The 15,531-nt window shown below is 40.1% G+C and overlaps 1 protein-coding gene across 1 annotated transcript; it reads right to left on the reverse strand.

Moving 5' to 3' along the window:
- Nucleotides 1-5,065: 5,065 nt before the first annotated feature.
- Nucleotides 5,066-14,048, reverse strand: LOC145877265 (uncharacterized). The gene is made up of 2 exons (XM_082972566.1): nt 14,042-14,048; nt 5,066-6,666 (listed from the first exon to the last, which is right to left on the reverse strand). Exons 1-2 carry the CDS (start codon nt 14,046-14,048, stop codon nt 5,066-5,068), a joined length of 1,608 nt encoding a protein of 535 aa, XP_082828692.1.
- Between the last annotated feature and the right edge of the window lie 1,483 nt (nt 14,049-15,531).

Consider the following 15,531-nt stretch of genomic DNA (forward strand, 5'->3'; position numbering starts at 1 on the left):
AGATCTCCTGCACACGGATTGCCTCTCTTGCTGCGTTGTTGGACCCCATCCTTGAAACATCCTGCAGAGCAGCAGACTCCTCCTCTGGCACACGGCGGCGAGCTGCAGATCCCCTCCTGGTCCTCGTGTCCATCCTCATGAAGTTACGCAGGACACAGGTAGCCTTCACACACCTGAATTCCTCCAGGAGGCAGTCCCAGATGACCCTGGTCACCCAACCTTGCAGTGCCCTACACGGTAACTGTAGGCAATCGTTTTGAAGGAATCTCCAGTTACAAGGTATCTGTAGGAATATGGAAGACAATGTAATTATTAGACTGTTACATCACCAGGTCATTGTGGATTACTAAAGTATAATATCCCTGATAACAAATCATGATAACATTGGATTGATAGATGCATGGGCACACATATGTACATGTGTAGCATGTGACAATAACAGGATCATATCAAGGACAGCATCACAAATGAATACATAAATACCACTTGAAGCTTGATAATGAGTTGATCATTTGAATCAGCTGTGCAGTGTGAAGGCAAAAACAACAATGTGCCCCTCTTTGAGTCCCCAGGACTGAGAACCACTGCTCTTCATTGGGACCTCTTCATATGTAGACTGGCTTTCATAGAGCTCTTTATCTGAGGACAGAAAACCTCACAAGAAACAGACTTCATTATAGTCAAATTACACCACACTGAATATTATGTTACTATTATCTCCGTCCTCACTTCTAGGGACAGGAACTACACAAAAGTACCTGCCCTATCCAGAATAGCCTCCTCTCTCACTGACAGTTGGGGCTGCTATCCTTTCACCCTCCTCCATGGCTGTTAGCTAGCTACCTACAAATGCATGTGGAGTTTGTTTTTTACAGTGATAAATAGATAGCTAGCTAATATGAAGTTAGGTAGCTGGTGATATTTAATTATATCTATACTGAATGTGATATTTAATTATATCTAGCTATCTATCTATACAGAATGTGTAGTTGGCTAGATAGCTAGCTCATTTAGCAGCTCATTTGAGTTAGCCTGCACTGTAGCTAGTTAGCTAATAATACATCGTTTTTTTTACATTTTCAAAATCTATTTACTTACTTACTTGAATAGGTTCTTCCAGCAATGTGGACAACTGGAAACAGGGAAGTAAAGTTTGTCACCAGAGCATTTTAGAGGATATTACTATTGAACTATGTACCCATTTAAGAACCAGACCTTCATACAAACTTGCTCTGCTGAATTCTTGACGGAGTCACAATGGGCGGCCTAAGAGGCATCTAGTCCATCTGCTGACTGGACGCAGTTCAGTAAAATGTACATTTTATCTTCAGACAACAAGTTAAAGGGGTCAAATACTTATTTCACTCATTAAAATGATAATCAATTTATAACATTTTTGACATGCGTTTTTCAGGATTTTTTGTTGTTGTTATTCTGTCTCTCACTGTTCAAATAAACCATTAAAATGATAGACTGATCATTTCTTTGTCAGTGAAAGTGTAAGTGGGCAAACGTACAAAATCAGCAGGGGATCAAATACTTTTTTCCCCCACTGTATCTCAGTCTATGCTGCTCTGACATTGTTTATCCATATATTTATATATTCCTAATTCCATTCCTTTACTTAGATTTGTGTGTATTAGGTATTTGTTGTGAAATTGTTAGATATTAATTGTTAGATATTACTGCACTGTGGGAACTAGAAGGACAAGCATTTCACTACACCTGCAATAACATCTGCTGAACACCTGTATGTGACCAACAACATTTGATTTATTATGAAGGTAATTTGTGTCAAATGTACTTTTCCCCTCATTCACCCCACCTCTTTACATTGCTGATGCATATTCAGTGGCCTGACTGTGTCAAAGGCCCATCCTGGTAGATCTGAACCTAATGCAGCTTGGAGTGATCAGATGACAGAAGTCACATTTAGGTGCCAGGTGTAAATGAGGCCATAGATGCTCCATATACATTACTTTGAGTGTTTTATATAATATAACTAAATGTGTTTCTGTGTTGCAGGGACAGTCAAGAAATGGAACAGCAAGGCCACAGAACATGACATAAGCAGAGCTGTGGGAGACCACCTCAAGCCCCTGGTAGAGCCGGGGGTGGTGTTTACCACTCCACCACGCCTTCAGCAGGCTGGAAAAGTGGGATTGATCTGGTTGATCCATTTGTTTGTTTCAATGTTTAATAGTTGAATCCTTTGTTGATTTCAACACTATTTTTGATATACATAATTTATACTGTTTTTCATACTAAGATGGACCAAGATATATATATTTTTTGTTTAAAAAAATTACATGTATTTAACTAGGCAAGAACAAATTCTTATTTACAATGACGGCCTACCGGGGAACAGTGAGTTAACTGCCTTGTTCAGGGGCATAACAGATTATTACCTTGTCAGCTTGGGGATTCAATCAAGCAAATTTTCAGTTACTGGCCCTACGCTCTAACGACTAGGCTACCTGCTGCCCAAAATATGTTGCTTTTGCAAGAGTCTGTTGATTGGTCGGTCATTGGGTTGATTCGTTTCGCAATATATTCAAATCAAGCTTTATTTATATAGCAAATTTCAGACATGGCTTCACGGAAAGAAAAAAATGAATAAAAACTCACATTTACTACATAACAAACTTAAGGATAAAAAATATAAACAATATGATGCAACATCCAACCCAAAATAGAAGTTTGTTTGTTGTTACGTTCCCCAGCAGGAAACCAGAAATGTCCCTTAAATAGAAGAGGAACTAACAAAGAGTCACTGACAACAACCACAACTAAACAGGTGGGTTTTAGGAGGGGCTCTGAAAGACACTATGGGGGTGTCCACTGGAAGTTGACTAGTAACAACAACTGGGACCTAAAAGACACCCACCATGAGACCCACTAAATCTGCCCAAGAAGAGGCAAACAAAATAAAAACCCACACCAAACTTAAAGACAGGAAGTAAACCAAAAAGGTGGAGCAACTAAAGGTGTTGACTCTCCACATGTATCAAGACAACTGGAGCACTGGGCCAGACACTCTTAAATAGAACCTGGACCAGCTCAGGTGAAACACCTTCCCACTAACGAGATGGACAAGCCAGCACAGGTGTAACACATACTGACTAACGAGGTGACACCAATCAGTGCGTCCTACGTGCTAACGAGCTAGACGTGCTAAAGTCCAACCTCAAAACACAAAATGGAAAAACCAAAGACTAACACCTTAAAAGTTTGCTCACCATCAACAGAAAACAACTTCTATTTCACATTATAATCAACTACAATGCTTCACCTTCACTAATATAAACATGGTGTCTACTGGCTGTCAACAATTAAAAACAAGAAAAAAACATTTTTCCCCCACTAGCTTCTAGAACTCTCGTCTTCCTAAAACTCACTAGCTTCTAGAACTCTCGTCTTCCTAAAACTCACTAGCTTCTAGAACTCTCGTCTTCCTAAAACTCACTAGCTTCTAGAACTCTCGTCTTCCTAAAACTCACTAGCTTCTAGAACTCTCGTCTTCCTAAAACTCACTAGCTTCTAGAACTCTCGTCTTCCTAAAACCCACTAGCTTCTAGAACTCTCATCTTCCTAAAACTCACTAGCTTCTAGAACTCTCCTCTTCCTAAAACTCACTAGCTTCTAGAACTCTCCTCTTCCTAAAACTGACTAGCTTCTAGAACTCTGGTCCCCTTGGAATGAGCCCAAACCAAACTCATCTCCAATACGGAAAAACGTGCAGTCAAAATAAGATCCATCGTAACGCACTGGCTAAACACAAAACACAAATCTTTATGGCTGCCCACCCTTGTGAGAATGAACCCTGATATTCTAAAAGCAGGGCAAAAATGTCAATATAATTGCACAAAAAAATTGTCAGTTGGTTGCATAAATAATTATCATTACTAAATGTTACATGAAATGTAAATATGAAATATTTGGTGGGATAGCCCCAATGTCAAAACCCAGTTTTAACTTGTCTACATCAATAACCAATATGCAGAAACAGTTTGGGATGAATTGAAAACCTAAACATAACATGTGCTATATACACAAACATCTGCCACAATAATCATATTACTTGTATTTTTTTAAACCAAGCTCCTTATAAACTGCACAAGCACCAGAAACGCTGTTGTTTTGATAAGTAGCAATAAATCACTGATATCGATTAGGGGGGAAATCAGGTTGTACGTGCTGTTAAAACTAACACAACTAAAAAAACACATGGAAATGGGAGATATATTTTACCTCACTGGTTAGAGGACAACCTGCAGAAGACAGTCAGCTACATTTTGGAGTGATACATTTAAATGTAGGGGTCGCTAAACAAAGGAACACAACACTAATTTGTCATAACTCATCGATATCATGTTGAAATCAATTGTACGACAGGAGGGAGATGAGGTTGCAAGTCCTGTTAAAACTAACAGCTCAAAAACCACACGGAATCTGGGAATAATGTGTACATCCCTGGTTAGAGGACAACTTGTAGAAAACAGCTCGCTACATTTTGAAGTGTTGCATTGTGATTGAAGTGGGTCACCAACATGGTAAGTGTAACACAACTCTTTTTGTGTTAGTCACTTTTTATTAAATCACATAAATAGTAACTCTTCCATTTCAGAGCCTGGATTTTCCCCCTGAGGCTAATATCCATATCATGTTGAAATCAATAGAACAGGGGACAAACGTTTAGGGTTCTACATTGTGACATCATTAAAATACTCCTACTACAGCCTTCCCTGTAGCTCAGTTGGTAGAGCATGGTGTTTGCAACACCAGGGTTGTGGGTTCGATTCCCACGGGGGGCCAGCACAGAAAAAAAAAAAAAAAATGTATGAAATGTATGCATTCACTACTGTAAGTCGCTCTGGATAAGAGCGTCTGCTAAATGACTAAAATGTAAATGTAAATGTAAAACATTCTACATTGTGACATCATTAAAATACTCCTTCTACAATGTTAAAACATTCTACATTGTGAGATTTAATTTCATTTATATCATGAAACAACTCCTTCATGTATGTATTCTCTGATATTTGATCAGAGATCTTTTATCAGATTATCTCTGGGCACAGCTATGAGGTTTCTCTCCTGTTTGTGTTCTCTGGTGGTATATCAGGCTGCTTGACCGAGTAAAACTTTTCCCACATTGATTACAGCTATAAGGTTTCTCTCCTGTGTGTGTTCTCTGGTGCACTGTCAGATCTCCAGATTGACAAAAACCTTTTCCACATTGACCACAGCTGTAAGGTTTCTCTCCTGTGTGTATTCTCTGGTGTAAAGTCAGAGAGACAGATGTAGTAAAACTCTTCCCACATTGATCACAGCTATAAGGTTTCTCTCCTGTGTGTGTTCTCTGGTGTAAAGTCAGAGCGCTAGATTGACTAAAAGTCTTCCCACAGTGACCACAGCTATAAGGTTTCTCTCCTGTGTGTATTCTCTGGTGTAAAGTCAGAGAGCCAGATGTAGTAAAACTCTTCCCACATTGATCACAGCTATAAGGTTTCTCTCCTGTGTGTGTTCTCTGGTGCACTGTCAGATCTCTAGATTGACAAAAACCTTTTCCACATTGATGACAGCTATAAGGTTTCTCTCCTGTGTGTATTCTCTGGTGTGAAGTCAGAGAGCCAGATGTAGTAAACCTCTTCCCACATTGACCACAGATGTAAGGTTTCTCTCCTGTGTGTGTTCTCTGGTGCACTGTCAGATAGCGAGACTGACTAAAACTCTTCCCACATTGATCACAGCTATAAGATTTCTCTCCTGTGTGTATTTTCTGGTGTGATATCAGGCTGGTTGACTGAGTAAACCTCTTCCCACATTGATCACAGCTATAAGGTTTCTCTCCTGTGTGTGTTCTCTGGTGCACTGTCAGATCTCTAGATTGACAAAAACCTTTTCCACATTGATGACAGCTATATGGTTTCTCTCCTGTGTGTATTCTCTGGTGTGAAGTCAGAGAGCCAGATGTAGTAAAACTCTTCCCACATTGATCACAGCTATAAGGTTTCTCTCCTGTGTGTGTTCTCTGGTGCACTGTCAGATCTCTAGATTGACAAAAACCTTTTCCACATTGATGACAGCGATATGGTTTCTCTCCTGTGTGTATTCTCTGGTGTGAAGTCAGAGAGCCAGATGTAGTAAAACTCTTCCCACATTGATCACAGCTATAAGGTTTCTCTCCTGTGTGTGTTCTCTGGTGCACTGTCAGATCTCTAGATTGACAAAAACCTTTTCCACATTGATGACAGCTATATGGTTTCTCTCCTGTGTGTATTCTCTGGTGTGAAGTCAGAGAGCCAGATGTAGTAAAACTCTTCCCACATTGACCACAGATATAAGATTTCTCTCCTGTGTGTGTTCTCTGGTGCACTGTCAGATAGCGAGACTGACTAAAACTCTTCCCACATTGATCACAGCTATAAGATTTCTCTCCTGTGTGTATTCTCTGGTGTGATATCAGGCTGGTTGACTGAGTAAACCTCTTCCCACATTGACTACAGCTATAAGGTTTCTCTCCTGTGTGGATTCTCTGATGAATTTTAATGCCTGATGAGGTGAATCTCTTCCCACAGTCAGAGCAGCAGTGAGTTCTCTTCCCTGTGGATCTCTGCAGGTGTTTCTTGAGGTGTTCTGATCTGGAGAGACTCTTCTCTGCCTCTTCAGCATCAAGAGGTTGTTGAGGCTCCCCAGAGGATCCACGATAGTCCCGTATCTCTCCTGCGTGAACAACAAAGTCAGACAGATGGTTAATGGCCCACAACAGCGGTAATCCACTGTAAAAGGTGATGCCAACAGCGGAGCCATGATGTTGGACAACAATTGACGTCTGTAATGAATGTTAAAATTATTTGACAATTGTCTTAAAATGAGCAAGAATAGTCATATATTGTCTTGTTTTCACATGAGTAGTAACATAGATGATTGTAGGCTAGAAATACGTTATTCATGTTGTTGAAACTCTAAGCAGTGTGCCAGACGACTTTTGGTCTCCAATATAGGCCCCTTTCTGTGTTTGCTAAAATTGCGGCACGAGTGCGATGCACATGCAATTTGGTTATAGAAACTCCTCCAGCTAATGAGGAAACCACTTGTTATGGATGTACTATATCTGCCTGGAGCAAAAATGGCGAGCAAAGATTTTAGTTTTTCACAATGTATTCTGAATGTGAATGGGGTTAAACTCAGGGGAGTAACCTCCATTTCCAGGTTGCTTATGAGTTCATTTCACACTACTTTGGATTATAATTGTAAGGCTTGTTTGAATGTCCTGTTTAATATAATGTTTGCTACAGTATTATGAATTATGTGTAATTATAGAAGAACCACGTTAATAAAAGTATCCATTTGGGTGTTGTCAATAAAAGTTAAGATTTCATTTTTTATTTCACCTTTATTTAACCAGGTGGGCCAGTTGAGAACAAGTCCTTTATTTACCCAGGTAGGCCAGTTGAGAACAAGTTCTCATTTACAACTGCGACCTGGCCAAGATAAAGCAAAGCAGTGCGACACAAACAACAAGAGTTACACGTGGGATAAACAAACGAACAGTCAATAACACAATAGAAAAATCTACATACAGTGTGTGCAAATGGAGTACGGAGGTAAGGCAATAAATAGGCCATAGTAGTGAAGTAATTACAATTTAACACTGGAGTGATAGATGTTCAAGTAGAAATACTGGTGTGCAAAAGAGCAAAAAAACGTAAATAAAAACATGGGGATGAGGTAGGCAGTTGGATGGACTATTTACAGATGGGCAATTTACAGCTGCAGCGATCGGTAAACTGCTCAGATAGCTGATGCTTAAAGTTAGTGAGGGAGATATAAGTCTCCAACTCCAGCGATTTTTGCAATTCGTTCCAGTCACTGGCAGCAGAGAACTGGAAGGAAATGCGGCCAAAGTAGGTGTTGGCTTTGGGGATGACCAGTGAGATATACCTGCTGGAGCGCGTGCTATGGGTGGGTGTTGCTATGGTGACCAGTGAGCTGAGATAAGGTGGCCTAGCAAAGACTTATAGATGACCTGGAGCCAGTGGGTTTGGCGACGAATATGTAGCGAGGGCCAGCCGACGAGAGCATACAGGTCCCAGTGGTGGGTGGTATATGGGGCTTTGGTGACAAAACGGATGGCACTGTGATAGACTGCATCCAGTTTGCTGCGTAGAGTGTTGGAGGCTATTTTGAAAATGACATCGCCAAAGTCAAGGATCGGTAGGATAGTCAGTTTTACGAGGGTATGTTTGGCAGCGTGAGTGAAGGAGGCTTTGTTGCAAAATAGGAAGCCAATTCTAGATTTAACTTTGGATTGGAGATGCTTATAGTGAGTCTGGAAGGAGAGTTTATAGTCTAACCAGACACCTAGGTATTTGTAGTTGTCCACATATTCTAAGTCAGAACCATCCAGAGTCGTGATGCTGGACGGGCGGGTGCGGGCAGCGATCGGTTATTAGCGATTAGTTTTACTAGCGTTTAAGAGCAGTTGGAGGCCACGGAACGAGTGTTCTATGGCATTGAAGCTCGTTTGGAGGTTTGTTAACCTGTTGGGGGTAGGGGGCAGTATTTACACGGCCGGATAAAAAACGTACCCGATTTAATCTGGTTATTACTACTGCCCAGAAACTAGAATATGCATATAATTATTAGCTTTGGATAGAAAACACTCCAAAGTTTCTAAAACTGTTTGAATGGTGACTGTGAGTATAACAGAACTCATTTGGCAGGCCAAAACCTGAGAAGATTCTGTACAGGAAGTGGCCTGTCTGACCATTCCTTGAGCTTCTTGGCTCTGTTTAAAGAAAATGTAGGATCTTTGCTGTAACGTGACACTTCCTACGGCTCCCATAGGCTCTCAGAACCCGGGAAAAAGCTGAATGATGTAATTCCAGGCGCTGGCTGAAAAACTTTAGCGCTTTTGGCAAGTGCTCTATTAGAGGACAATGGGCTTAGGCGCGTGCACGAGACGACCCCATGTTTTTATTTTCTTTCGTCTCTGAACCTAAACACGCTTTCCCGGTCGGAATATTATCGCTTTTTTACGAGAAAAATGGCATCAAAATTTATTTTAACCTGTTATGGCTAGGGGGCAGTATTTTCACGGCTGGATAAAAAACGTACCCGATTTAATCTGGTTACCACTCCTACCCAGTAACTAGAATATGCATATACTTAATACATATGGATAGAAAACACCCTAAAGTTTCTAAAACTGTTTGAATGGTGTCTGTGAGTATAACAGAACTCATTTGGCAGGCAAAAATCTGATAAGGTTTCATTCAGGAAGTGGCCTGTCTGACAAGGTGTCGTTCTTCTTGTCTCTGTTTATTGAAGAGTGAGGATCTTAGCTGTCCCGTGACACTTCCTACGGCTGCCATAGGGTCTCAGAAGGCGGTAAAAAGCTGAATCGTGGCTTTGCAGGCTCTGGCTGAAACAAAGTAGCGCGTTTGGGTAGTGGCTGGTTACAGTACTGTGAGACTCAGGCTCGTGCCCGCGTCGACCGAAAGCTTTGTTTACTTTCCTCTGTTTAGCTAAACGGAGATTCCCGGTCGGAATATTATCGCTTTTTTACCAGAAAAATTGCATAAAAATGGATTTTAAACAGCGGTTGACATGCTTGGAAGTACGGTAATGGAATATTTAGATTTATTTTAAAATCGGACATATCGAGTGCATAGAGGAGGTCTGTATCTATAATTCTTAAAATAATTGTTATGCTTTTTGTGAACGTTTATCGTGAGTAATTTAGTAAAATGTTAGCGAATTCCTCCGGAAGTTTGCGGGGGGTATGCTAGTTCTGAACGTCACATGCTAATGTAAAAAGCTGGTTTTTGATATAAATATGAACTTAATTGAACAAAACATGCATGTATTGTATAACATAATGTCCTAGGGTTGTTATCTGATGAAGATCATCAAAGGTTAGTACTGCATTTAGCTGTCTTCTGGGTTTTTGTGACATTATATGCTAGCTTGAAAAATGGGTGTCTGATTATTTCTGGCTTGGTACTCTGCTGACATAATCTAATGTTTTGCTTTCGCTGTAAAGCCTTTTTGAAATCGGACAGTGTGGTTAGATAAAGGAGAGTCTTGTCTTTAAAATGCTGTGAAATAGTCATATGTTTGAAAAATTGAAGTTTTTGTATTTTTGAGGAATTTGTAATTCGCGCCACGCCTATCATTGGATATTGGAGCAGGTTACATTTAATTAATAAAAAAATAGTGTTTTATGACAAACCGTTTTCTACAAATCCATCAAGGCACCAACTTTGAGAAGGTTTTAAAACAAAGGTTTCAAACCAATTCATGAATGTATCTAGGTATGTAATGACATGAAAAAAAAGTTGGCTGAATATTATACAATGACTTATCAACAGCTGTAACAATTTGACCCCCACAAGAAATCTTCACTGGCAATTCTAGAATATACTATATAGCCTCAATCTGGTTAAAACGATAATTTTGACCTCATGGATGTCCAGCCTTTGTATTTATAGTGTAGTGAATTCAGGGGGTAGTCCTGAGCTGACCTCAAACCTGGGTCCAGCAACTGTCAAGCCAACACCTTATAACTGTTACACCAAAATGTCTGAACTTCTTGAAGAGGTCGCTGGGTGTTGGGTTATGGTTGCTACAATAGCTTTCTCTATGAATTTGAGAGTGGTTACATTTCTCCAGCCCCCATTCCTCAGCTGTTTACCAAACCAAGTCTCTGGGCAGCCATTTTGTTGCTGTTTAAAAAACCCACACAACCCATCAATCTGCAGTTCAAACACTGTTTTGGTAATAAGATGATGGGGTTGGAGAAATGTAACTACTTTCAAATTCATAGACAGAACTATGGATGCAAGGACTGACCATCCATGATGTCAACATTATAGTTTTAACCATGTTGAGGCTATACAATGTTGGTTTACATTGTTTCTAAACATTGGAGTAAAAAAAGCTTATTTGGGGTTCTGATGGGGTACAACAGTTGAACTAAGTTCATGAGGCATGTGTTATATTCTTCAAGAATCAATGGCTATAAATAAATCATTTAAAAGTCACAATATAGGTGTAGCAATTGCAGATTTCCGCTTTAACACCACACATCAGTTCAACAACTGCAGAGTTTGTGCCTCTGTATTTAAGACAGTACTTACTAGTGTTAATCAGGGAACGGTTTCTCAAAACCATCTTATGGCTAAGTTCACCGTTAGAACCATTGGACGCCTTAAGATGCGTTTGGGAAACCGGGCCCAGATGTCCAGTTTCCTCCTCTATCGATGTAACAGTCATCTCTTCCTCTTTCACTCCATAAACTGCATCCTCCTCTTCTTTTACTGTAACATCCTCCTCCTCTTTCACTCTGAACGCGTCTTTTTCTTCTTTCACAGTAACGGCCTCACCCTCTACTTCTTGTTTTACTGTGATGTCCTCTTCTTTAGCAGGAGAGTAGCTCAGTGACCGCATGGTCGGAGATGTTAGCTAGCTAGGCTAATGCTAACTTAACCAGCCCGCTAGCTGAATAATAACAACAACACCGTAAATATGAAATTAAATCGGATAACTAACTAGACGACAAAAGTGGGTTTAAAACACAGAGGCTAATATACACTAACGCGTCTAAAGAGCTTTATTGGTTCGGCTATTTTGTCTAGCAAGCTACCGTGGTGTCCGACTAACTGTTGCTGCTGTTGAAAGAAGAGTTCCGTCCACTAGATTATACGTCACACCAACAGCATTGCGTTAAATTCCCAGACCGCCATCTGCTGACTGGAGTGGGTAACGCAGTTGAGTAAAATGTTTATTTTGTCAGACAAAAAGTTAAAGGGTAGGAATAAGGGACATCGCTGGTCCTAAAATATTCATTAGCCTAAATATTTACTTTCTCTTCTTCTTTCACAGTTACAGCCTCACCCTCTACTTGTTTTTGTATTGAAACAGCCTCCTCTTCCTTCTCCTCTTTCACGAAAACGTTCAGCCACAGTCCCTCTTTCTCCGTCCAGCAGACCTCTTCTTTAGCAGGAGGAGAGTAGCTTGGTGAGCTCATGGTCGGGGATGTTAGCTAAGCTAATGCTAACTTAACCAGCCCGCTAGCTGATCAATAACAAAAACACCGTAAATATGAAATTAAAACGGATAACTAACTAGACGACAGAAGTGGGTTTAAAACACAGTGGCTAATATACACTAAAGCATCTAAAGAGCTTTATTGGTTTGGCTATTTTGTCTAGCAAGCTACCGAGGTGGCTGAATAACTGTTGTTGCTGTTGAAAGAAGCGTTCCGTCCACTAGATTATACGTCACAACAACAGCATTACCTTAAATTCCCAGACCGCCATCTGCTGACTGGAGTGGGTAACGCAGTTGAGTAAAATGTCTATTTTATTTTCAGACAAGTTTGATTGTAGGAAGATTTTTTTACTCACCAGTGTAACAACACGGTGTGGTTAAAGACTTAGTAAGCTAGTTGTAGTCACGATCTGGTTCCCTATAAGGACAAACAGTTATGTTTTTTGCGTTATTACAAATGTATTGTAATGAAACAGCAGGGAGCAGGTCTCGAACCCTCGACCTTCAAGCCCGAAGTCCAGCTTGCTATCGACTGTGCCGCAAAAGCTCGAACGGCAGAGTCAATATCCGTGCTTATAAACCCAGGGTCGTTACAGTATTAACTTATTTAGGGAAATCTTCTAAACTACCCACAATGCACTATTTTCCAACGTCATATGTATTATCAACTCTATGCTACCGGGTTTGTATGCCAGTGTAACGGTGTAATGAAGTTACATTTAAAACATTTATTTAACCTTTATTTAACAAGGCAAACCAGCTAAGGACAAATTCTTATTTACAATAACGGACCCGTGTCTGTAGTTTTGATCCCGGGTCTGTAGTGATGCCTCTACCACTGAGATGCAGGACCTTAGACTGCTGCTCGTGTGTTTACATTACATTCAGTGATAAAGGTATGGGATTCTGGGTAATCCACAGCAGATTTATGGAGAATTTGAAAATTGGGTGGTCCTGGGATAGAAATGTATAAAGTTGACATTACATCATAAAATCCACCTTTTACATCATAAATTAGCAATTTATGTTTTAGTAACTTCTGTTGTTGGTTTGGCCTCTCTTTATATGTTATTTGCCGAATCTCAGTTTTACATGTGGGTTTTATGCTAAAGTTCCCTCTATCAAGTTGGTAGCAAACTGGAAAATGCATCTTCTTTAGGAGTGCTATTTATATCCTGATCATTCATCCACACTGCATCTTCTTTAGGAGTGCTATTTATATCCTGTCACTACTGATCATTCATCCACACTGCATCTTCTTTAGGAGTGCTATTTATATCCTGATCATTCATCCACACTGCATCTTCTTTAGGAGTGCTATTTATATCCTGATCATTCATCCACACTGCATCTTCTTTAGGAGTGCTATTTATATCCTGATCATTCATCCTCACTGCATCTTCTTTAGGAGTGCTATTTATATCCTGATCATTCATCCACACTGTGTGTCTCATCAATGCAGGTAATTTATGACATGTATAAAGTATATGTTTTATAAACTCATGAACACCAGCCAGTTTATCACCCCGGTTCTGTTAGTTTAGGTGGATTATACTTGTTCACCACCAGAGGGGGACATTGAGTAATATTTCAGGTTAATTTGATATATTTTGATACTAAAATGGATGACAGTTTATTCTGTTGTGAATATGAGATTACACATGGAAACTATGTATTTATTTTATTATAGTAAATTAGGAATTATTAGGAACTGTTAAATCCACTATATGATCATAATAACTTTGACAGACATCTTGATTGTTTTTTGTTAGTATATTATAGGGCAGATTTATGGAGAATTGCTGTGGGAGTGCTATTTATATCCCGTCACTACTGATCATTCATCCATACTGTGTGTGTCCCATCATTGCAGCTTTGGAAATAAATGAACTGTCCATTCATTGCTCCTTCCTGTGTTGACTCACTGACTTGAGAGACGGGAACAGGAAGGTCGATATCTAGCTCAAGCTTCACCTCATACCTTTCATGAACTGTGTGGTTGTGTTATCTAGTGGGAACCCGTTAGCACAGTAGGCTCTGGTGCCTTCTTGCTGTGGGTTCAAATCGACAGAGGAAATCAACCTGCTTGCTCCTTTTAGTTTTGACAACTTTTCATTAGGGATGTTATGTTTGATACCGGAGCTACGAGGCCTGCGTCCAAATCGCTAAGCAGTAAACTTCAAAGCAGTGTACCGATGCCTGTATCACTTTATCAGCAGCACGTCATCAATGGCGTCTGAAGCTTCATTTGATCAAACAACCACCTGATTGGTTTGGTATTGGGCTTGTTCGACACTGCAGGCGACTGCAGACTGACTGATCTACAAATCACTATACATCATAAATAACTACTCATTATTATTTATAAATCAGTCAGCCAGTGACCATTTACCCACAATGCAGCATGGATTTCATGCTCTCGAACACGGCCAGTGGTTTAGTAGATGACATAAAGGCTATGCTGCTACGGTGTGGGATGTCATCTATAATAATGACATAAAGGCTATGCTGCTACGGTGTGTCATCTATAATAATGACATAAAGGCTATGCTGCTACGGTGTGGGATGTCATCTATAATAATGACATAAAGGCTATGCTGCTACGGTGTGGGATGTCATCTATAATAATGACATAAAGGCTATGCTGCTACGGTGTGGGATGTCATCTATAATAATGACATAAAGGCTATGCTGCTACGGTGTGGGATGTCATCTATAATAATGACATAAAGGCTATGCTGCTACGGTGTGGGATACCATCTATAATAATGACATAAAGGCTATGCTGCTACGGTGTGGGATACCATCTATAATAATGACATAAAGGCTATGCTGCTACGGTGTGGGATACCATCTATAATAATGACATAAAGGCTATGCTGCTACGGTGTGGGATACCATCTATAATAATGACATAAAGGCTATGCTGCTACGGTGTGGGATGTCATCTATAATAATGACATAAAGGCTATGCTGCTACGGTGTGGGATGTCATCTATAATAATGACATAAAGGCTATGCTGCTACGGTGTGGGATACCATCTATAATAATGACATAAAGGCTATGCTGCTACGGTGTGGGATGTCATCTATAATAATGACATAAAGGCTATGCTGCTACGGTGTGGGATACCATCTATAATAATGACATAAAGGCTATGCTGCTACGGTGTGGGATACCATCTATAATAATGACATAAAGGCTATGCTGCTACGGTGTGGGATACCATCTATAATAATGACATAAAGGCTATGCTGCTACGGTGTGGGATGTCATCTATAATAATGACATAAAGGCTATGCTGCTACGGTGTGTCATCTATAATAATGACATAAAGGCTATGCTGCTACGGTGTGGGATACCATCTATAATAATGACATAAAGGCTATGCTGCTACGGTGTGGGATGTCATCTATAATAATGACATAAAGGCTATGCTGCTACGGTGTGGGATGTCATCTATAATAATG

Source organism: Salmo salar, unplaced genomic scaffold (genome assembly GCF_965601325.2).
Source record: "Salmo salar unplaced genomic scaffold, fSalSal1 ptg000743l, whole genome shotgun sequence".
In the NCBI taxonomy this organism is placed as follows: Eukaryota; Metazoa; Chordata; class Actinopteri; order Salmoniformes; family Salmonidae; genus Salmo; species Salmo salar.